This window comes from Lissotriton helveticus, chromosome 11 (assembly GCF_964261635.1).
Source record: "Lissotriton helveticus chromosome 11, aLisHel1.1, whole genome shotgun sequence".
NCBI lineage: Eukaryota > Metazoa > Chordata > Amphibia > Caudata > Salamandridae > Lissotriton > Lissotriton helveticus.
Window position 1 is genome coordinate 1,104,950,040 of NC_136072.1, and position 25,464 is coordinate 1,104,975,503.

Sequence of the window (25,464 nt, forward strand, 5' to 3'; positions counted from 1 at the left end):
GATTCCCACCCAAGTGAGGCTACAAATAATACATTTGCCTCTTTTTGAAATGTAACACATCTATCCTGCTAGAACTTTTTCTTTGTTCTTCTACGTAATGGTGCAGCCCAGGCTCTAGATGGTTATAAAGCCTGCTCGCCTTTTATTTATATGCTTTTCTATGTCAAAGCAGCTTTTTTGTAGGAGTATCAAAAAACAAAGCGCAACGGTATTCAGATGTTTGATTTTCTTTGTGGTGTCTTCTTTGAAATGAAAGTATATAATATTAGAACTTCAAATTCATATTTTTCGGTCTCCGTCCTTAGTTGTATTCGCTAATTGGGTTTCTGACTGCAATCCTAATGGTACTTAGTGCGGGATGAAATTGAAGTGAAGCAAAAATGAAATAAATGAACCCAACGTAAAAAAAACACATTACAAAGTGAACGGTGTCTTAGCGAGTTAAGAACAGTTATTAAAGATATCAAAGGTATCGTTTTGACAGTGAAAGGCTGAGTGAGCCATTGATGCACTCTAGCCTGAAGCCAGCTATATACACACAGATCTCTACAGCAGGTGTCAACCCCATTGAACTATCTTTGATGTTTGGAAAGGTGGATGGGAAATGTAGCAATTCTCCAGAGGAAAGATAGAGATTTCCATTGAATGTAAACTTTACAACAGCCTCTGCACTGCCAAACACATTGTCTTTTGCTAATATCACAAGACGTTTGCTTTAGAGTATTGACATCAAACACATATCTATACAGTTTAATAAACACTTTGTTGTGAGATGTGGATGCATATTACAGATGATCGGCCTGAGGGAAGCAAAATTCTTACCCTGCAGCTGGTCCCCTCAATGTACGCAGAAAGACACTCCATACTCAGTTTAGGCTTCCCTGTGCGAGGGACAGTGGAAGCAATCTTTTTGAGAAGGTTGGCAAGGTCAGCGGATACAGTGCTGGTTTTGTACCCATCAAACTCTGGGAGAATTTTAGGCTTAAAATAGTCAAACATGAATAAGGCATCCTCCCACACCAGCTCCACCTGAAAAGAGAGCAAAACAACATCTGTTTTTAAAGCACTTGCTTGACGTTCATGTTTATGGTGAAACATATGATTTTCTTAAATTTAAAAGACACCACAAGTGTACTACTCAGTGATGAGTGCATGTACTAACACATCCTAATGCCAGCATGTTTAGGAAAAAGGTTCAATCTCACATTTAGCAACCACTGAAACACACTGAACGAAGCTTTCTCTTTTTATAGAAAAAGGTCCAAGTAAGCCATGTCCTTCAAGATCAAGACATTTACTCTTTAAGCACATTTCTTTTATTTACTGCTCAACACACTGGTCACAATAATTTGGACTTACACGGTCTTGAATAGTAAACTTATGTAGATGCTTACTACTAACAGTCTTTTTATTTATTTCATTTACACATTTCTGTTTGTAGGATTGGCTAATGTATGCCAGGCTGCAGCACAAAAAACACTACACATAGAAGTGGACAGATTACGGTACAATAACTCAAATCCTTCTCTTTTTCCTACTTGTTGATAGCAGACATCAGCATTAGAGGTGATTGAAAATAAAGTGTATGCAATCTCATGAGATTTGGTAGTCTCTCCAAATTTTATTAAACTTCCCATGTGGCAGTGATGTTTAGCTTTCACTATATAAGGAAGTACCCAACATCTTGTCAGTGCTCGCAAATCGCTATGTATAGAAACTTCATCTCTGTAGGATTTTCACAGAAGTTATTCCTGAATCTCAATAACTCTATTTCTAGGTACCCCTTGTCTTTAGTTACTTGTTGGATGGTTTGATAACCTATTTAAAGCAAATGATTATTTAATTAGTGGATTGTGCTGTAACAGTCCCAGAAAGACTTGGGCCAAGATGTACCAAACATTTTTGTAGTTGTAAATGCTCTAATTCGAAATTCGCAAATCACAAAAGTTATTTCACATGTACAAAACCCATGTTAGGGGTTCTGCAATGTTTTACCTACTCATAAATTGGGATTGTACACTAAATCACATTTTGTCGTTAGCGATTCCCATTTTGGGGTGGTAACCTATCTGCAAAGTGAAGGGGTTCCTTAAGTGAAACTTTACAAAAATGAAAAAAATTTTTGTAAAGCAGCACAATTCCTTTGAAGTGGTGGTGATGGCTTTGCAGGGTAAAGGTCTAGGTCATTATCTACTGGAGGGTCAATGGTGTAATAATTCTATGGGTCTACAGGCAAATGGGTAACATCATCAACAACTAGATTTGGATGCAGAGATCCCTGAGGTGTTTTGTGTGAGGGATCTTTAATTAGTAACTGAGGAGAAGATGGTGGAGGCGGAGAGGGCTGTGGGGCAGGACAAGCAGGGCTGGTAGCCATGTCTTCCTTCTTTAGAGGAATCTTATGAGCAATGTCCTCTGAAGGAAGTTTGTGTTTTGCTGGTGTTTTAGCAGAAATATGTGCCTTATCAGTATTAATATAAATCTTTTTCGGTAAAGGATCCAATTTGGCCTTAAAGTCTAAAATTGGTTCTGGAGGCTCGGAGAGACTGTCCTTAGATTTTGGAGTTGGACTAGACTTGGTATTTGGAAGAAAGGTAATTAGGAACTAGTTATAAATAGAGGGCAAAGACGGACAAATGACAGCAAGAACTATTGAAGAACAAAGTGTGTGGTACAAAAATATGGCTTTTATTTTATTTTATTCAAATGTTATTCTGATAAAAAGCATCATTATTTTATTACAGGTAATTATCGTGTGCATGCCTCCACTATACATGTGACTTTCAATCTACATATATATACTTATTGTTGCATCCTATACACATTTCAAGGTAATTAATTTAAACTTGAAAGTTGTGTGGAAGATTGTTTCAGCACACTGTACATAAAAACATGGCTAAGTATGACATCTACGCGCGTTTCGGCTGGGGGCCTTCATCAGGGAGCCATGTGAGTATCCAAATGGACCTATACATATAGAGAGATATAAACAATAGCAGTGCTTGTCAATGTCCGTGAATTGTCCTGAATATTTACATGTTAAAATACAGAGAGAAATCTTGTGATACATTTATACAGTGATACAAAACATGACAATAAAGTCTATGAAAATTCTTAAACCTGTCCTATTATTTACAGTTATATACAGTTTGGTGCCCATTTAGACTGGTACATTTCTGATATCGTTGTATTTCTATGCAGCAAGCTTCAATACGAGGGCGATGGAATGGGGGAGGACACATGGGATGATTATCTAAACAATATTTAAAGATCTGAATGCTAACTACAAAAAGACGTAATGCGGTAATGTTGTGCAGATAGCCATGAGAGGGGAAAGGGAGGAATGGTAAAGGGTTGGAAGAGTGTGAGTGATGACGGAAGATCAAGGAAAAGGATTGAGAACAAAAAAGGAGAAAAACGGGGGGAAGAAGGAAGGTGAGATGACAGATCAGTTGGGGACATATGGAGAGCAATGGTTGTACCTGGGTAAATAGATGGTGCCGGTTCTCACAGAAGGGGAAGGATAAAGAGATCTTGACCTATGAGATGTTTGTCTTTGAGACGTGGGCGCTGCAAGAGGACATAATTAAAGTGCGACATTTAGTAGTTCAAAAGGATGAATATTCAAAGGAGTATAACAGGGGAATTTCACCCTTTCCAATATGTCCGCCAGTTTTCGATATTGTAAAAGGATGCTATCAAACATAGTCCGTCATCGACCTCTAGGCCACTTATCATTAAGCACCGAGAGGTCCACTTCACCCTTCCAACATGTCCGCCAGTTTTCGGCATCTTTACATGACGCTATTAAACATAGCCCGTCATCGACCTCTAGGCCACTCTAGACGCACCTACCATTGAAAATGACCTCAAGGGTTTAAATACAGTCGGCGCCACTTAGCCTTTTCGATCCCTGGCTCTACATGTTTAGACGCCGGCAGACCCCCCAATCGGAAAGCGAAGAAGAGACAACCATCAGGTAAGCAACCGGTCGTCATAGATCTACGCCCGATTAAATAGCGTTCATACACGCTTCGCAAGACACAGCCCGATAATAACCGTTGGCTGTATGTCTCTATTTTTGCCGTACAGATTGTCCTCGCACCGCCATTAACATGACGGCATCCGTCGGCTAAACCCTAGAAGCCCACAGACCCCCAGTGTAAACACAGTGGACGCAGGCTAAAGGTAATTAGTTGTAAATAAATATCCGTTCTCTACCATCCATGTATAACAATACGCCACTCTAAAACGTTGTCATTGCTTGTATCCTTTCTGACACATAGATAGTCAGCGCTACAAGAAACGTCCAGAGATCCCAACCTAGAGCACCTATGAACCTAATCTACAGGTACTTATTGGGCCTTTATTATCATGACCATTAGCACCCCCCCTATGGATAACCACCACTAACAGCTTGCCATGAATGTCTCTTGACATGTAGGTTACCTGCACAACATTTCTCCTGCGCCAGGAGCACGTAACCTAGCAATTGTACAAGACCATCTCTACAGGTAATACTCCTGCCTTGTTCCACCTATTAAGTCTCATGATACTAGTATGACCTATATAATTCCTCCCTATGTCCTTCTCATTTAACAGCTCAAAATTCGAAGCTTATCCTTAGATAGCAGGACACCCATTGAAAGAGAAATAAAACAAGCAAAATAAATTACAATACAGGTACTCTTCCATTCCGTAATTCCCCTGTTATACTCCTTTGAATATTCATCCTTTTGAACTACTAAATGTCGCACTTTAATTATGTCCTCTTGCAGCGCCCACGTCTCAAAGACAAACATCTCATAGGTCAAGATCTATTTATCCTTCCCCTTCTGTGAGAACCGGCACCATCTATTTACCCAGGTACAACCATTGCTCTCCATATGTCCCCAACTGATCTGTCATCTCACCTTCCTTCTTCCCCCCGTTTTTCTCCTTTTTTGTTCTCAATCCTTTTCCTTGATCTTCCGTCATCACTCACACTCTTCCAACCCTTTACCATTCCTCCCTTTCCCCTCTCATGGCTATCTGCACAACATTACCGCATTACGTCTTTTTGTAGTTAGCATTCAGATCTTTAAATATTGTTTAGATAATCATCCCATGTGTCCTCCCCCATTCCATCGCCCTCGTATTGAAGCTTGCTGCATAGAAATACAACGATATCAGAAATGTACCAGTCTAAATGGGCACCAAACTGTATATAACTGTAAATAATAGGACAGGTTTAAGAATTTTCATAGACTTTATTGTCATGTTTTGTATCACTGTATAAATGTATCACAAGATTTCTCTCTGTATTTTAACATGTAAATATTCAGGACAATTCACGAACATTGACAAGCACTGCTATTGTTTATATCTCTCTATATGTATAGGTCCATTTGGATACTCACATGGCTCCCTGATGAAGGCCCCCAGCCGAAACGCGCGTAGATGTCATACTTAGCCATGTTTTTATGTACAGTGTGCTGAAACAATCTTCCACACAACTTTCAAGTTTAAATTAATTACCTTGAAATGTGTATAGGATGCAACAATAAGTATATATATGTAGATTGAAAGTCACATGTATAGTGGAGGCATGCACACGATAATTACCTGTAATAAAATAATGATGCTTTTTATCAGAATAACATTTGAATAAAATAAAATAAAAGCCATATTTTTGTACCACACACTTTGTTCTTCAATAGTTCTTGCTGTCATTTGTCCGTCTTTGCCCTCTATTTATAACTAGTTCCTAATTACCTTTCTTCCAAATACTATACCTATCCCGAATTAGGAACTCTAGTCGGGGATACCCCTTCTTCCTTACACATGTTGGACTAGACTTGTCCTTGGTAGTGGAAGGTTTTGGCTCCGAAGCATGATTTTGTCTTGAAGCATAGGGTTTCAGCTCCAAAATAGATTTGTCCTTTAAGCCTGATGGTTTCAGATCCGAAGATAATTTGTCGACTCAGTCCCAAGCCGGAAGGCTTGAAGGTTTGTTTTGGTGCCAAGCCGAGACGCGGGGCGTTAGAAACATTGGCTCAATGCCGACCTTGGCCAAAAGGAAGAGGTGGTGCCGTAGCCTTATGTGTTTTGGCAAAGGACTTGGGGGGGCAAGGGGTCTTTGGTACTCACAGCACCTTGTCTCGGTGGCACATCTTCCAATCCCAGATCGATCTTGAGCTCGGATTCGGACTCTGGAATGGAGAGGGCCTCTTCTTCTGCAGCGGACAATTCGATCTCCTGCTGCTCGGATTCTTCCTTGAAGATATCTGGAGAGTTTTGAACGCTTTGACATTGCATCTCTCATCGTCGAGCTCGGCGATCGCGTAGAGTCTTCTTTGACCGAAACGATTTACAAGCGCGCAGTCTTCCTTTTGTGCTCCCGAGAGAGGCACAAGTTACAAACTTGATATAGGTAGGTGCAAGGGTACTTGGCCTGGCACCGAGGACAGAACTGGAATGGAGTCTGTTTCATCGGCAAAAGGCTAGACTGACGCGACTAGGCCCGACAGTGCTCACAAAGTTTTCGATCGAAGATGGAGCATTTGTCGACAGATTCGTTACTTGGAGAATAGGGAAACTCGTACGGAAACAGTACCATTGAGGGTACAGTGGACTGCGCATCAAGGGGAAACAGAAGAACAGTTTCGAAAACAGAGCGCACCAATACACATCAGAACCCGATGGCGGAAAAAAACAATCTAACAATGGAGTCGATGCCCATGCACACTATCACCGAAAGGAGGAGTCCTTTACCTCGTGACTGTAAAGACTTCTTCGAAGAAAAACAACTTGCAAACATCCGGACCCAATACTGGATGGTAGGAATTTGCAAAACATGTATATCTACAGCAAACATGCTTCGAACATGTACTTCCTACTGGACCCGACTAACAAGGCAGCTGTGCTTCATGAACATAAGTACTGACACCTATGTTGCAGCCTAGTAGATGTCAGGGACAGGCGCCCCTCATGCCAATGCCTTGGCCCTGGTGGAATGGGCTCCCAGAACATTCTGGGGGATGGTTCTTAGTCAATGTGCAGCAGATCTTAATGCGCATACTAACTTATCACCTCGACAAGGTGCTCCTCAGCCCAGAATCCCACAAAAAGTTAATTGTCTACTAGACAGCCCTTTCGTAGAATCAATGTAGAAACTCAAGGCTTATAGTGCCCAACCAATGGAGCTTCTCCTCCTCTTTCATAGGGTGATGAAGAGCAAAGAACACAGTAGAGTGATCGACTGTCCAATGTGGAAAAGAGTCATGACTTTTGGTAAGAAGGCTGCTCAAGTCTTCTGCACCAGTTTGTCTGGAAAAAATGCAGTTCAGGGCAGATGAGGAAGAAAGTCTTTAAGGTTTGGAAATGCAGGGAGCAGCTATGCATTGGATTTAAAGGGGTACATATGAGTAAAGTCAAGACCAAGTTAAAGTCCCACTTACGCATTACAAATGGCATAGGAGGAGATGTGTGTCAAACATTTGATAAATCTCCTCAAAACAGGTGACAAAGAAGGCGGCAAAAGTAGAAAGGCCAAACAAACAATGTTTTACAGTGCCCACTATAACAACTTGCAGGGCAAGCTCAAAGCAACCAAAAGGACATCCGACAGCTATACCTGTAAGGTGTCACTATTCTGGGCACCCCAACAGGTTCTGAATCTGTACCAGAACTTGTCAGACACGGATTTCGTGGAGGGGCATCTGGCGGTGAGGATGGCATCTGTAGGAAACTAAAATTTGTTGTAGTTGTCTCCCTGCTTTTTTACCCCATTAGAACTCCTAGGTGCTGGTTTTAAACTCTGACAGTGCAGTGTAGCCTGCTAACCAGGCTCCAGTGCCAGGACTCTCTCCTTAAAACAAGGTAAAATAGTCTAATTGTACCACAATTGGCACACACTTTTGCAACCCTGTAAGACACTAGTAAGTGGTGCCAATGGTACCTAGGACATGGGTACCGAAGAGGGTCCCTAAGAGTTGCAGCATGTATTATGCCACCCTTAGAGATCCTCATACAAACTGCATGCGGCCAGCCATTGCAGACTGAGTGTCATCGTGCAAACATTAGGTGAAAACAGGACATGGCACACTCACTGTGTGAAGTACTATAGTCACTGCATGTAAAATATGTAAGTTACCCCCTACAGCAGGCCTTGTAGCCCTCAGACAGGGTGCATTACATTTAAGACTCCCTGTTTTCCAGTTTTACTGATTTTTACACATACATACAGACAAAAAACAATGTGTTTTCTGTCTGCATTTATTTTTAAAGGCAGATAAATACAGAAAATGGTGCTTCTTTGAATGAAGCTCCATGCAGTCGTTTATAGATTATAGCCCAACAGCTGAGCAGATGGACAGCATGGAAAATGAAAAAACAGGATGGCATTTCTTTAAATAAAGGCATTTGTCAACATACATTTGTGGTGTAATGCTAATATTTACCAGATGTATTAGTATGTAATATTTGGTAGCTTAAGTAGTGAAAACATGACAAAAGTATGAGTGCACGTAGAGCAGTTAAATCAATATGGAAATGTACAGTTTTCAAACTTAATTTTTACGCAAAACACAAAATAAATATGGATAAATACAGATAAAATGGGCAAAAAATATATATGGATAAATACAGACAGAAATGTAAAAAAAAAAAAATACCATAAAACCGGGAGCCCTAATTATAATTAGGGATCCCAGTTTTCAGTTTTTAATAATTTTTACAGATAAATACAGACCGAAAACTACTTATTTTCCTTTCTGTACTTATTTTTAAATACAGAAAAATACGGAAAGAAAAATGCTACTTACCAGTATGCATCTGCTCTTGGCATGTAGAACTGCAGAATTACACACTATGCATAGATCGCCACCTAGTGTTGGGCCCGGATGTTTTCAGTTGTATTTGTCCTGAAAAGTCTTTGGAAGTCACGAGATAGGGGACTCCTCCTTTGGAGACTCCTCCTTTGGATTACAGTGCACATGGGCATCGGCTCCATCCTTAGATTGTTTTCGCCAGGAGGGACATTATGGAGTTTTGTAAGAAACAGGAAGAATGCTCATGTAAGCTGTATCTAATTAAGATAATACTGGAACAGATAAAGGTAGCCGGGAAGGCGGGTGGGCGTGTGTAACTCTGCAGCTCTACATGCCAAGAACAGATGCATACTGGCAAGTAGCATTTTCCGTTCGAGGCATATGAGCTGCAGATTATACACTATGCATAGATTGTATAGCAGTACCCACTCTTAGCGGCGACCACCCGTATCTGTTGCAGTAATTTTAAACAGTGTTTTGAGTACAGCCTGGCCCACAGTAGCTTGTTGTTTAGTTACCACATCTACACAATAGTGTTTTTTGAACGTGTGCGCTGTAGACCATGTAGCTGCTTTACAGATATCTAAGGGAATATTTCCTAAAAATGCCATTGAAGCCCCTATTTTTCTGGTAGAGTGGGCTTTAGGAGGAACAGATAACGATCGTTTAGCTTTGTGGTAGGAAATTTGTATGCATTTTACAATCCACCTAGCAATTCCAGATTTTGATATGGGGTCGCCCTTGTGTGGTGGTGAGAAAGACACGAAAAGTTTTTTAGTTTTACGAAAGGGTTGTGTTCTTTCAATGTAGTAAAGCAATGCTCTTTTGACATCTAAGGTATGAAGAGCTCTTTCTGCGACTGTTTGTGGCTGCGAGAAGAATACGGGCAGCTCTTCAGATTGATTGAGGTGGAAGGGCGAAATTACTTTAGGAAGGAATTTAGGATTGGTTCGGAGAACAACCTTATTATGATGCATTTGCAGAAAAGGTTCCTGAATGGTTAATGCTTGTAGCTCACTAACTCTTCTTAGAGAAGTAATAGCTACTAGGAAAGCAACTTTCCATGTTAAGAATTGTAGCTCATATTTATGTAAAGGTTCAAAGGGAGGTCCCATTTACCGTGTGAGAACAATGTTTAAATTCCACACAGGTGAAGGTGGTGCTCTGGGAGAAATTATTCTTTTGAGGCCTTCCATAAAGGCCTTTACGGCAAGTACTCTAAAAAGTGATAGATGTTGTCTATTTTGTAGATAGGCTACCATGGCAGCAAGATACAGTCTAATAGATGTGTATACTAAGTTACATCTTTGGAGGTGTAGTAAGTATCCTATGATGTGTTGAATAGACACATCTAGGGGATTGATGTCGTTGTTATGACAATATATTACAAAAGTTTTCACTTAGCTGCATAACATGCCCTAGTGGTGGGACGTCTAGCTTCTTTAATAACATTCATACAGTCAGGGGGAAGGTTAAGGTAACCGAATTCTAGGACCTCAGGAGCCAGATCGCAAGGTTGTGCTGAGTTGGGTCCGGGTGTCTGATCTCTCCATGGTTCTGAGTTAAGAGGCGTGGAGACAGGTATAGCTTTTGGTGCGGTACCACGGAAGGTTGTAGCAATGTGGTGTACCACGGTTGTCTGGCCCAAGTTAGAACAACTAGAATGAGAGTTAGGGAATGTTGCTGTCGTTTGCGCACCACTATTGGAAGCAGGGGGAGAGGTGGAAAAGCAAACACAAATTTGCCTGACCAGTTCGTCCATATCGCCTTGCCTTTGGACAGTGGGTGTGGATATCTTAGTCTGGTGAAATCCTGCTCCCCCTCGGATCCTTGCCCGATTGCTGTATTAAAGTTAGCGGCTGAGCCAGTAGCACACGTTCTTACACCTATTTTAATTCAATGTATTCAGAGGGACATTTCCCGTCAGATTGGAAAAAAGCTTCTATTCTGCCCCTCCTGAAGAAACCAAATATGGACTCTAAAGACCCAAAATATTACCGACCTATATCTAGACTCCCGGTTCCTGCGAAAATTATTGAAAAAAATTTAAACATGCAGTTGAGCCAATTTCTTGAGTACTCTCAAGCATTGGACCACATACAATACGGCTTTCGAGGGGGCCATAGCACAGAAGTTGCCCTCTTTAAATCAACAGAAGAAATTAGGACTATTCTGGATCTAGGCGGTAAAGCGGCCCTGATCCTGTTAGATCTTTCTGCAGCTTTCGACACGGTCCATCGCGTATTGCTGATGGATCGGCTGCAGGAGATCGGGGTTCAGGGCGCGGCCTGGAGACTCTTAAAATCATTTGTCTAATTGCACCCAGCAGGTGGCGATGGGAGAATTTGTATCTTATCCGTTTCCATTACCATGTGGGGTCCCTCAAGGGTCCTCACTGAGTCCGACACTTTTCAATATATATGTGTCCTCCCTCACACCCCTTATTCAGTCCTTTGGGTTTAGCCTTACTAGCTACGCTGACGATACCCAAATAGTGGTGTCTCTCCTTCCTGCGGAGTATAAAAGCACAGCAATCCGATTCAACGACTGCATGAACGCAGTGGGGACTTGGATGGCCCAAAACTGCCTCAAGTTAAATTCTAACAAGACGGAGGTGGTATGCTTTGGGAATAATGAGGAAGATGAAGGAGATCTCTGAGAAATACCAGAAGTAGAGTGGGAGGTTTTGAGATGTTTTCTCGCCTCACTTGATGAACTATCCCGAGATCTTCCTGGAGGTCCAAGCTCTGTCATCATCTTCATTAGAAGAAGATTTGAGCCATAAAAGGACTCTGGCCTCCCTATCCCTTAAGGTTTTAGAAGGGAAGGTGCGGCAGATCTTACAATTTTTTGCCTCATGCTTTGGGTAAAGGCAATAAATACAGTCCTTATGTTGATCATCAACATGGACTCTCTTTTTGTCGCATGTTCTGCAAGATCTAAACAACGCCTTCTTGTCAGACATCCTGAAGGAAACAAAACTGAGTAAGAACTCAGGGGGACTCCCTTCCACACGACGTGTGGTGAAAATCTGAGGCGAACTGGCTCTGCAGAGAGTGTTCTAGAGGGTGCTGTAAGCTGATTGGTTGGGACAAAGTCTTTGGTCCTTTTGGCATAATGAGGTAGATAGGCTACTAGAATTTAGGCCTCAGGCCTTTCTCTTAGGCCTACTACTGTAATTTACCTTTGGCACTGCTTTTTTATATACCGTGGGACTCCCGCCTCGGCGACGGGGAATGATTCAGGCATGTGAATCTATGAAAGATACCCCAATACTGGATAATGTCAAATCTATTAGCCGTAGGGATGGTAGAGAGGAAGCCTGTTGGAAAGATCTGCTGGGTCATGGAAAGGAGCCCCAGGTGTTGCAGAGGATTAGTTTTCCAGAGGGCGAGAAGACGGCTGATACTGGGGACCATGAATAGATCCTGGAAGGGTTTTGGGAGACCCGTGAATATGCTTGTGCCTCTGTGTATAGCGCTTCAATGATTAGAAGAAAAATCATAAAGGCACCAGAATAATACGCTTGTTGGGGCAAAATGTGTATCAAACAGCAGGTTACGAGCTAAAAACGGAAACCTAAAATTGACAATAACACAGTCTCCCATGGGGTAGATCCGTGAGTGCAACTTTGGTGCTAATAACGCTCACAGTACTTTGGAGCATGTGGTCAACGGGAGTGCCTTTGATTGGCGGGATAGCAGCAGGACCGCTGCTTGTTATCCTCTTTTTTCCCCATCGTTATCAAACTAGCAAAGTTTGCACGGGTAAGCGTTGATGATAGGTAGAATGACGAAAGTAAAACAGGCACGGCTACCAGATAAGGAAATGGATGGCAACGAGCCAAGACATAAGGCCAAGCCCGCAGTACTCATCTGGTCCTTATGAGTGCTTTGACCTCTGGCCCACCTTGCCACACAAGAGATTGCGGGATGTGATCCCACCCCAGACCGGGCAACCACGAGCAGAATTGACTAAAGTTCATGCGACGGGAGAACAGCACCAACACTGTGGGTCTATGGGCACCTGTCCAATAATGCCGGCGGACATCGGGGACTTGCCAGCTGTCCTCACAAATCAAGAGTGGCCTACTATCATGCCTCGCTCCGTGCGGCCTGCAAGAGATGTCACTGCCGCTCCTGGGACGTCCTTACCAGTGGGCATGCGGCCCTGGAGTGATTCTCATATCCTATCGGACAAGGGTCATACCGCAGGCTCACTCTTCCCCAGCTCTCCAATGCTTCTCACCATGGCCCAGGGGCACAGGACAACATGAGGACTGGGCTGTGGTGGCGTAACACAGGAGGCCAAGGGCTCAGCACCTCCTCCCAACGGAGGCCATAATTCCCTGCAGCCGGGCCCAGAGAGATCGGGACCATTGGCGCTCAATAGAATGCAATGGGCCCCCGTAGTGGTCTTCCCAGGCTCACCGCCTATTCACACATTCGTTCCAGAGAGGAAGGAGGTTGCAGACTGTCGGATGATGACAAACTGCTCCCCTGTGCCTCCCAGCGTGCCGGGGCTCACAGTCTCCCTTGAGATTTTCCTCAACGTCGACTCCCAAATCGTTGTTCAGGTGGTTTTTAAGTTCAGCAGGCTTTAATCATGCTAGTGCTGTTAGGGTTGGGGCAGGATCACACAGACTAGCTCCTCTGCAAGACCCTTTGGAAGGGGAGGGAGAAACTATTCACTTGTGGCTGGATTCCACTTCTGTCTGCACACTCGTCGCTCACTGTGAAAGGTCAGAGCAGGGTCGCACTGGTGGGTGATTGTGGCTGCTCCTCTGACCTCAGTTTCCAAAGGAGGGGCATGCTGGTCATGTCATTGGTGGTTCTGACGATGTCCCCAATACACTGGCGGGCACGACGATGATGTTGCTGCTCCTCTCTATCCGCAGCTGCAGGGTCACACTCTGGGGATTACTCTATCTAACCACACATTCCTCACCTTTTTGATCAAAGGCACCAGGGTGGTTCTGGCAAAAAAAAATTGTCACTGCTCCAGATAGGCATAGGATCGGCCCTGGAAAGGACGCCATTGTGCCATATATCGGCACCACCCCTCCACACTGATGATCGTTTTTTATCCAACTCTTTCACACCCTCAGACATTGAACAGCTGTGACAGATTGTGAACATGACAGTGTGTCGTACCTAACGTTTTTAGAATCCCATAGTTCACTCAATAGAACAGCACAGAGGGGTGGCATCGAAGAATCCGAGGTTAAATTGAGTAGGCACCAGAAAGCCTGCTACTAAAGGCAAGCAACGTGTCTTTCTGATGGACACTTCTAACCGCAGATTCCTCACCTTTTGAAAAGATATCACAGGGTCATTTCAGGGTCTGAGGAATGGATTTCAACCAGAAAGTCCTGCACACCTGAGCAGGTGAAATGGTCTTCTCTGTGGACTTGAGAAAAGAGGCAGTAACCTTGGAGAAGGTGTTGACAGATGTCCAACACGGATACCCCTTGCCAATGCCATAGTGGCGGCCTTGGCTGTGGTGGAATGAGCCTGGAGGCCCTCAGGAGCCTTCTTCTTGACCAGGGCATATCCTCAGGATGATTTATCTCAGCAATGTCCACTTCTGTACTGCCCTTCAGATAGACTTTCGATTGTTGAGCTCCAGAGAGGACAGCAGGGAAACTGTTGTCAGTACGTGGTTTGCTGCGATCTCTTTCAGCAGCCAATAGGGGAAATATAGGAATACAGATTGCAGAAGAACCAGAGGATTTCATTTGCACAAACTGTTTTCTGTCAAAGAAGAAGAGGTGGAACAGTCTAATATAGTAGTGGTGATATCATGCAAGAATGGCACTACCATTAAAACCTAGCGGATGACGGTTTCAAAGGAGAGATTAGGCAGCATCAAGAGGCATGATTAACCATTATCAGTCATTGCACAATGACATGTACTACCAGGGTAGTGGCAGAATGTATATTACAGTGGGGATAAAACCCAGATTGGTAGAGTTGAGGAGGTTGTGCTATTAAAGCTGGTTGGCTATTACCCTGCAAGAATTTTCCCACGGAATGGAGGGTGATAAATGCAGAGCTCGTCTGGGCTGAGTATGGGTTTTCTTGACAATGGACAGGCGTAACCTGTATTCAGGAATGTGAAGGAGGACATCTGTGTCAAGAAAGATGTTAATGATGGCCAAGATACACGCAAGTCCCTCGGGAGGCAGGGACTTAATAGATGACCGCAAGATCTCATCATAGAAGATGATTCAGACTGTGCAGGATGGCAATCTAAGATTGTGTTGTCAAGCTTTTCATGAATTCTTTGTGTAGAATATGTAAGGGGCATGAATTGCATCCACCATGAGTGATGGGGATGTGTTCTACATGATATGTTAATAATAAAAATAAAATATTCACTAAGATCAACTAAGTTCAGTACGGAGTTGGGGATGGAGGAAGGTGGTGGGACAGTGTTTGGCCACCTTGATTAATGTCTTATGTAGTTTCTAGCCTTGTAGAGGGTTTCTAATCAATAGCAATTTTTTCTTTGTGGGTGATGAATGCTATTTTGAGGATGGTGATATCAGCTGGGGATGTGGATTTACAACATATTTCTAACTGCTCTTGATCAGGAGTCACCAAAGAATAGCCCAGGAGCTACTGGTAGCTCATACGCACCTTAAAAGTAGCTCTCAGAGGTGAATCTAAGCCCAGTAACTCACTCAGGGGTCTGCGCAAAGAAGACAGCACTGTCCATCCCAACATCCTTACAGTGGCAGACAGCCAAACCAATGGCAGTGACTCAGCTTAACACTTCAACACACATTGTGTCAGTCGAAGACGTCTGTCACATGTCACTCTGTCTCCGCTCTCAATCTTCCAAAGTCACAAGGAGATTGACCATGTTGTAGGCCCTGCAGTATCAGTCACACCATGTATGAGTGAACAATAGTCCATGAAGAAATGCGTTACTTACCTGTAACTGCAGTTATCCAGTATTGGCGTCTTTCATAGATTCACATGCCTGAATCATTCCCCGTCGTCGAGACGGGAGTCTCCGGTACATAGAAAAGTAATGTACTATAGACATACATAGAGAATAGTAGGCCTAAAGGTCTCACCTTAGTAACATATCCATGTCCTTTTGTAAAAAGGACCAAACTCTAAACAAGAGCCAATCAGCTATCACCTCCCTCTAGAACCTTCCTGGCAGGAGCCTCAGTCCCTCAGATTTTCGTACGCACTAAGCTAAGTAGGCGTGACACAGAGAGTTAGGTGAGTCCTTCTAGGGGAGGCGGGAGGGTTGCATGTGAATCTATGAAAGACACCAATACTGGATAACTGCAGTTACAGGTAAGTAACGCATTTCTTATCCAGTATTATGGGTGTCTTTCATAGATTCACATGCCTGAATCAGAGTAGCAAGCAATGCAGAGTGCACATTTCTGATGGAACAGCATATACTATTCCTTAGATAATACACATCATGCGAGCATGAACCATCATTAGACATCCACAATAAGTATTAGTAAAGAAATGTGCATACCAGAGTAGGATGGAGGGACGGAGGAAGGCTCACCTTACTGAAATATATATATAGCTGAACACTGCTTGTCCCACTGCTGCATCATTCATCAGCTCCGTATCCAGGCAGTAGTGCCTAGTGAATGTATGCGGCGACTTCCATGTTGCCGCCCTGCAAATGCCAATGACTGGCGCCCCTGCAAAGAGAGCCATAGAAGTGGACATAGCTCTCGTAGAGTGCGCTCTCACTTTGGAATGCAATGGCTGTCCAGCTTGGTCATGACAGAAAGCAATGGCTGCAGAAATCCATCTGGAGATGCTCTGCTTGATAAGTGGTAGACCTTTCCTAGGTCTGCTGTAAGCTACGAATAGCTGGTTAGATTTCCTGAATGCTTTCGTTTTGCCAATGTAAAACTTCAAGCATTGTTGAGATCCGAAGAATGCAGCGATCTTTCAGTTGCCATGCTTGGCTTTGGAAAGAAGGAACGCAGAACCACAGGTTCATTTAGGTGGAAGTCAGACGGGACTTTTGGGATAAACCTAGGATTGGTTCTCCTATAGAACTGTAGAAAAGGATCCTGGATTGAAAACGCCTGTAGCTCACTGACCCTCCTTGCAGACGTGAGCGCCAGGAGGAGTGCTGTTGTCCACGAGTCATACTTCAGGTCAGCTCTGTGTACTGGTTCGAACGGATGTTTCATGAGCTGGTTAAGAACCGCATTGAGATGCCAGGCAGGTGGCAACACACTTACTGGCGGGAAAGATCTGTATAATCCTTTTAGAAATTGCTTAATCGACCTGCTTGACCAGAGAGATTGACTCGTTGAAGTTCTTTTATAACGAGATATTGCTGCTAAGTGTACTTTAATGGAGGAGTGGGCTAGGCCCTACTGTGCCAGATGTAATATATAAGGTAAGATTTGCTCCGGTGAGGAGGAGAAAAGCCGAATGCTTTGATCTGCACACCAAACACAAAAACGCTTCTATTTCAGGGAATACGTTTTGGTCGTTCTATCCGCCCTTGCTCTGGCAAGAATGTCCCTACAGTCTTGTGGAATATTCAGATTGTGGAACTCTCGGAACTCAGGAGCCCGGTAGCTAACCTGAGAGACTTCAGATCCGGATGTTGTTCATTGTGAGCAGAGATGGATACTGCCGCAGGTAGATCTGCGGCTCCAGGGATAGACGGTGGAGCTCTGAACTAATGTTGCCTCTGCCAAGTTGGGGCTATTAAAATTAGAGTACAAGGCTCCACCGAAATTTTCCTGAGGACTCTGGGAAGCCTCGGGAATAGCGGAAAGGCGTACGCAAAGACGTTGCGCCATGCGATGGAAAATGCATTCCCTAGAGTCCCTGACTGGGGATGCCAACTTGCGAAATGTGGGCATTTGGCGTTCATTCTCGTCACAAATAGATCGATTTGCGGCGTCCCATCTGGAGAAGATCTGGTCGATAATTTGTTGATCTAGCTCCCACTTGTGTGACGATGTTTTCTGCCTGCTCAATGCGTCGGCGAGCACATTGTCCGCGCCTGGGACATATTCCGCCCTTAGGGTTACATTGTGGAGTATGAGCCAATTCCAGATTTGTTTGCGACTCGGGAGAGAGTGTCAGCGAGCGTGTCCCTTCCTGTTTGTGGAGGTAGTGCATAGTCGTGGTGTTGTCTGTCCGGACGAGCACCAGGGAATGTTTGATTCTTGGTAGGAAAACATGAAGGGCGAGGAAGACCGCCCGCAATACGAGCAGATTGATATGTAGTTTCTTCTCCATAGGAGACCACTACCCGCTTATCTGTAGCTCTTGCAGAAGAGCTCCCCAGCCTTCCAAGGAGGCGTCTGTTGTGACAATATGAGGAGAAGCCGGAAGCAGGAATGACAAGCCTTGAGACAGGTTTTGAGATGACATCCACCATTGCAGGGCTCCGACCATCTGAGGATTCACTTTTATGTGGCCTTCGAATGACCCTGTGCATTGGACCCACTGCTTTGAGAGCGCCTCCTGTCGATTCCTCATTCGTAGTCGACAGTGAGGAATCAGGAGGATACACGCTGACATCCCCAGGAGGGATTTGAAGAGGCGGACTGTCAAGACTTTCTTCGAGGCTACTATAGAAGCTAGTGCAAGGGGCTTGTTCATCCTCACTCTGGATGGGAAAGCTTCTGCACCTAGGAAACTGATGCACTGAGAAGATTGTAGGACCGATTTTTCCTGATTGAGGGTGAGACCCAAGCAATCGAAAAGCTTTAAACAGGCGTTGGAAGACCTAGACGCGTCTTCTAAGGCTGAAGCCTTGACCAGCCAGTCATTCAGATACGGAAAGACGTGGTGATGGCACTGTCTGAGATATGCCGCCACCGTGGTACGACATTTCGTGAATATGCGCGGTGCAGACTTCAGCCCGAAGGGCAGAACGCGAAACTGCAAGTGTCTGCCCGCTACTGCAAATCGCAAGTACCTTTTTGTGATTCCTGTGAATTGGGATATGGAAGTAAGCGTCCTGTAAGTCTACGGACGCCCTAAAATCCTGCTCTTACAGTAGTTGCAAGACCTCCTGGATCGTTACCATGCGAAACGACTGCTTCTTAGGAATTTGTTGAGGGCCCTGAGGTCCAAGATTGGTCTCCACTTCTTGTCTTTTTTCTGGATCAAAGGAAGCGGGGATAAAACCCTTTTCCCTTCCGAGATGGAGGTACTCTCTCTATTGCTCCTATCTGCAGCATAATCGAGATCTGTCATAGAAGCAGCCGTAGATTTTTGTCATTTCCGCTGTCCTTTACCTTGAAAGGACGACCTCCCAAAAGAGGATTGCTTGTTTTGCTGTTGTTGGCGCTGTTGGTATTCCGGTCTACTCTGGCCTGAAGAGCAGGAAGACTTGTATCGATAATTTCCTCTGTAGGAAGACTGTTCTCTTCCTCTATTTCTACTAAAGGACTGGTTCTTATACTGAAGAGTGCCCAAAGCTCTTGCAGTGTCTGCTTCGTCAATGTTTTGTGCCAAATAGTAACTGACTATCATATGGCATGTCCAAAATCCTTGTTTGCACCTCAGGACTGAAAGAGGTTGCCTTTAGCCATCCTTGGAGCCGCAAGACTGCTGCTCCAGCCAACTGGCGGAACCCTGTCATAGCGATATCCATCGCGCTGTCTATTGTTTCTGACGCCGATGCTTCACCATCTAGCGAATCCTCTTTACTTCCTCTTTGGATGAATCTGGCAATTCCGACAGGTATGGGGCTATGTGTGTCCACAATTGTCCATGATAGCGTCCCAAGAGCGCGAGAGCGTTCACGGCCTTTACCGTCATTGCCGACATTGAGGAAAACCTGTTCCCAATGTTGTCCACTCTTTTTCCCTCCTTATCAGGAGGAAGCGACAAAGGGGCCGAAGGATTCCTGGAGTTCTTCTTCCGCCTGTGTCACTACGGAGTCCGGCTTAGGATGTCCTGTTAAACACGCCGGTGCTGTATCTGGCGCCCTATACTTCTTATCCAACTGAGGGATCACTGGTGATACAGAGGAGGGGTTCTGCATGACCCTTGCCCCTTCTGACTATAGGTAATCGATAATCGGTATTGACCTTACTGCCTTCTTGAGAGGTTCTTTGAAGTCATACAAGAAGCAGGCCTGTTCTTGAGAGGTCATTGAGATCTTAAAATGTTGAGCAGCCCTCTCTACCACATTATAAGAGATTCCAGAATTGGCAGATTTTCCCTCGTCGACGAGCCCGTCGACGAGATCGCCGTCATAGACTATGCCGCCGTAGACGAGCAGTCATAGATGAGGCCGTCGTAGACGACGCCATAGACGATCCGTCGTAGACAAGGCCACCTATGCCGTCGTAGACTAGCCTTTGTAGATGAGGCCGTCGTAGATGAGGCCGTCGTAGATGAGGCCGTCGTAGACGAGGCCATCATAGACGAGGCCATTCTAGACTAGGCCCTTGTCGAGGCCGTCATAGACGAGGCCGTCATAGACGATGCCGTCGTAGACAAGCCATCGAAGATGAGCCTTCGTAGATGAGGCCATTGTAGACGAGGCCATTGTAGACGAGGCCATTGTAGACGAGGCCATCGTAGACGAGGCCATCGTAGACGAGGCCATCGTAGATGCCGTAGACAGGCCGTCGTAGACGAGCAGTCATAGACGAGCAGTCATAGACGAGCAGTCATAGACTAGCAGTCATAGACTAGCAGTCATAGACTAGCATTCATAGACGAGGCCGTCGTCGACGCTCTCCTTGTCGACGCTGTCGTCGTCGACGCTCTCCTCGTCGACGCTCTCCTCGTCGATGCGGTCGTCATCGACGCTCTCCTCGTCGACGCTGTCGTCATCGACGCTGTCATCGTCGACGAGCCGTCGTAGACGAGCCATTGTAGACGAGGCCATTGTAGACGAGGGCATCGTAGATGAGGCCATCGTCGACGCCGTCGACAGGCTGTTGTAGACGAGTAGTCGTAGATGAGCCATCGTAGATGAGGCCATCGTAGACGAGGCCATCGTAGACGAAGAGGCTGTAATAGGCAATGATGAGGGTTTTTACGTGACGATCCTGTTGACGATGTTGGCTTCTAAGTCTTTACCTCAGGAGGTATAGAAGACGCCTTTCTTAAGGGTCCCATGACCAGAGGAGGTGAATTTTGACAGCTCAGAAGTCGTCTTTTTTATAAGATTTTTCTCCAAAAGCAAGTCCTTTACTCTCCTTTTCCACAGAGTGAGGAGATTTTGAAGGACTGTGGCCAGAAGACCCATGAGTGGTCTTTTTGAGGGCCTTCTCAGGACGTTCCCCGGAGGAATGAGTCTGAGGAGATTCTCTTCTCTTTTGAGGTCTCCTAGACGTTGAGCGCAACGCCTCATCACAGTAACTGGAGAAAATAAAAAACCTCCTTTCTGGACTTAACCATATTAAAAGTCGCCCTTCATGACGTCTCAAAAAACTTACTTGAGAAAGTGCGACATACCTTGCAGTCTTTGGCCTGCGGTATAGACAGTAAATGCGGTCAGTGTGAGGAACAGAGCAGAGCAACCTCTTGGAACAAGAAGCACAGGCTCTAAAATAAAATCTTTCTTCTCCTTACCAGACCTTCTTTAAAGAATGTATTTGAAGATAATCCATAGAAAAGCAAAGTTATTTAATGAAGTGAAAAAAACACAGAATCTGAGCAGAGCTCAGAGGAGACTCCCTTAGCACAACGTGCGGTAGAAAATCTAAGGGACTGAGGCTCCTGCCAGGAAGGTTCTAGAGGGAGGTGATAGCTGATTGGCTCTTGTTTAGAGTCTGGTCCTTTTTACAAAAGGACATGGATATGTTACTAAGGTGAGGCCTTTAGGCCTACTATTCTCTATGTATGTCTATAGGACATTACTTTTCTATGTACCGGAGACTCCCGTCTCGACGACGGGGAATGATTCAGGCATGTGAATCTATGAAAGACACCCATAATACTGGATAAAGAAGAGTGTCAGCAGTAGCCTAAGCAGTGACCAGTGATGCCCCAGCAAAGTGTGGGACTGCAGGAGCCAAAGTGAAAATGCTTTAGTGTGGGGCATGATCATTCTAAGAGCTGAGGATAGCAGGTTATGGATCTAGAGCGGATACAATTAAAAGCCTCATGTGCATTTGTCTTTGTGTGTGTGAGTGTGTCACGTGTGTACAGTTATGTATGAGTGTGAGACATTAAGCCCCTCTATAATGAAGTGTTTCATCCTGGACGTTATGCCTGGGTCGATGATCACCAAAGTATATATTGGTTCCCATCATGCAGAATTCATCCCTAGAACAACGTTGTCCCTTCCTCTCATATTTGGGGCATGTGCATAATAAAAGTAATCACTGGCATATTTGGGGCATTTTTAATCAAGCTGTGGCACACTGGTAGCATCGCTGACATATCAAGAACATGACTAACCTACTTTTAGCCATCCCTGAAATAAAAGAGGCCACCCCTTGAAAAATAATGGCCATGAATGATATATAGTGGGCATCCTGCCATCATGGTGTCCAATCTTGGCACAAGGATGGCCCTGGTATAATGCTGGGCATTACTAGCATATTACAGGCATCCATTGACTTTGATTGTAACCTTGGGTTTTTGAAGCAGAATCGGTCTATGTGAGCACTGGATGAAAATGACAATCACGTTGTTTTTTCAGAAAAGGTTTTTTTCCTGGAAAATTTAATAAATTTGGCCAAAATGGACAACTGTATTTGTTAGAAAAATATACGTATTTTGAAAAAAATCATATGCTAATGAAGACATAAGGTTGCATTTCCAAAATACATTTAAAGTTGACTGATAAATCCACAGCACTATGGAGGATGGATGGGCCCACATTTTGTACCTCCCTTCATACCATGTTACAATAGGATCAGTGAATTAGAGGCAGTCGATTGACTTAGAGTACCCAAGGAGGTTTCCCAGTCCACTTTCTCCCCTTCTGTTCCATTGGCTCCCCTTGACAGTAGTTCACCTAGGCTGTCAGATCACCATGATAGCCCTGTTCGATGGTTGCTATTGCCCCGTTTACAGAGGGACAATAACTCGATTATCTTAGATTCGGGGCACGTCAAGGGATTGATAGCAAGAGTGGGCCTACCAAATTCAACTGGGAATGGTGTATGTAATCATAACAATGTAGGAGTAGATAGTACAATATGCAATCTGTCACCATCCGTTGGAGGCAATCTAATCTCCGGTCCCTCTGGGATTAAGCTTGTTTCCTGGAACGTGGCAGGAGTGGGTTCAAAAACAAGCGATCCCGATTGGAATGATTACATAAATACCAGTGACATCTGCGCCCTGCAGGAATCATGGGCTACAAAATCTGTCCACAGGGTAGGATATAAAACCTTCCAGCTGGACGCAGTTCCATCGGTAAGAGGACGACCCTCTGGAGGGCTGATAATATGGGTTAAGGTGGTCATTAACTTAACCATTAGCAAACTAGGTATTGACTCCCTAGACATACTTGGATTGAAAATGGTTACCAACGACAAACGGGTGATATACTTATTTAATGTGTACAATAGGCCTTGTCCATCTTACAAGGAGTCACCCTGCATCGAAAAACTAGAATCAATATTAGACGCTCTGGATCCAGGATCAAGCAAGATCATATATGGGGATATGAACTGTAATTTTGAGCCCATTACAGGGATGAATAAACTGTATGAGGACCTTGCAAATGGCATACCATGCTTATCTAGTAGTGGGGTAGTTGCTGGTACAACTTTAGCTCTCCAAATTACTAGGGTAATGGTAAGCCACGGTATGAGGGCGTGCAATGGCCGCCTACCATCTGATAGCCCCAAAGCCCCCACTTTTTACAGACAAAATTGCCAGAGCAAAATTGATTACATTGTCTCCTTGGATCTGTGGCCATATGTCAGACATGATGGTCAAAACAAGATCAGATAGTGACCATCGCCCTCTCGAAGCAACCTTCCCTAGCACCCTATTACTGGGGCTGGAAATTAAAGATGGCACACATAAAGCAATCCCAGACAACATCGTATGTAGTAATAATAGACGGTCTGTTAAATGGGCCTACATTCTAGAACATGAGGAGATTGTGGCCAACATCTATAGTTGCCTCTCAAATATATTTGAAGCATACAACCCCTCCCAAAGTGAACCCAGCCTATTTCTTAAACTGCATCAAACTCTTTTTAATGAATTATTAGAACTCATGACAAAAAGATTAAAAAAAGGTGCAGGAACTGTCAAGCTACATTCTGTAGGTAAACCCTGGTTCAACAAAGAACGTCGCAAAGCAAAACTTACCTTGATTGAGACAGTCAAAACTAAAAACGCTGTGGCAGTTAAAGAATCTATGAAAGCTTTTAAGAAAGTGTTGGCCAATGCTCAATCATCTTGGGATGATGAATTATGGTCATCTATGATGTCGGCGGCTAAAATGAAGGACCAAAGGGTATTTGGGGAATTAGTAGCAAAGGGCAACAAAAAGGAGAAGGGGTCACAAGAGGTTTTTCTAGATGAGGCAACCTGGATTGTCCACTTCACAAAACTGTATGCTGCTCCAGAGCTTGAAGGTGTTGTCCACGAAGAGCATGCTCTGCCGCCTACAGATGATGAAGGCATACAATTAGCCTTTGATCTGCAGGAAACAGAACTAGCTATACATTTTGTTAAACATGGGAAGGCTCCAGGGCTTGACAAAATCCCAGGTGATTTATTTAAACAAGAAGTGGATGTCTGGGTACCGTACCTAAATCACCTATGCAATGTTCAATGCAATAAAAAAAAAAGATGGCCGCCTGGTAGGAGCTCTGGTCCGGAGCTCCGAGTGCTGGGGACCCCCTCCCTGGAATTATCCCCGTTAGCACGCACCACCGCCGGCGAGAAAAAAACGAACAAAGGACCATAACAAGTAACTGGAGTAATTTCAAGTAACTGGATTTAAAAGAAACTGGAATATCGCCGATATCTGAACACGTACCTGCAGCAGAGACGGCTGGACCCCTGCAGCCTCGGCGGAACACAGGACGGCAGGACGGGAGCCGAGCTGAGAACGCGACCGGAATCTTGCTGAGGAGCTCCCTGACAGACGACGGCATCCCAGCTCCCTCTTGACAGTGGAGCTACCCTGCTGGCCCGTGGTCACCGCCGGCAATTGGGCTGGGTCACTGGAGCCGCCGGGGCTAGTGGCAGGCGGACGGGACAGGAGCTGGCGCTGACGGACCCCGCGGACAGATCCCCACTCCTGTGAACACACGAGAGCAGTGCAGTCGGCACCTAGAGCAGCTCCGACGTGCCCCGCAGGAGTGCTTGGGGCAGCGTTCTGGTTTGGGAGGCTCCGGAGCAAACAGCATACAGGTCTGGGTACCTGAGGCGAGTCCGGTGTGCAAGGTGCACGTTGGGGCTGCCCGTGAGCGGATTGTTGCTGCCGAGGTGACGGGGGATAGCGACAAGAGCCGGTAAGATTGCCCGGCGGGAAGCGGGAGGCAAGAGGAGGCGTGATGCGCTGCTTCAGGAGCGGCAGCTGAAGGAGTGGAGCCCCGAGGCGGGAAGGACCCAGAGGAACGTCGACCCATGCAACTAGCCTGCACCGCCTGTGACGGGAGCCGGTGGCGACCGGAGGTGGGACGCCACCACACAAGGAGCAGCAAGAGTGGAACCTGAGGCGAGCGGGATATCTACTGATGTGATAT

At 44.9% G+C, this 25,464-nt stretch overlaps 1 protein-coding gene across 8 annotated transcripts in view; it reads right to left on the reverse strand.

The window, feature by feature from the left end:
- The window catches only part of CABIN1 (calcineurin binding protein 1), a 1,271,888-nt gene that overhangs the window by 701,132 nt on the left and 545,292 nt on the right, over window positions 1-25,464 (reverse strand). For all 8 annotated transcript variants that reach the window (XM_078667788.1, XM_078667793.1, XM_078667787.1 and 5 more), the window contains one exon: window positions 823-1,029. In XM_078667788.1, coding sequence (XP_078523914.1) covers window positions 823-1,029 — 207 coding nt within the window. The remainder of the gene's footprint in view (window positions 1-822; window positions 1,030-25,464) is intronic.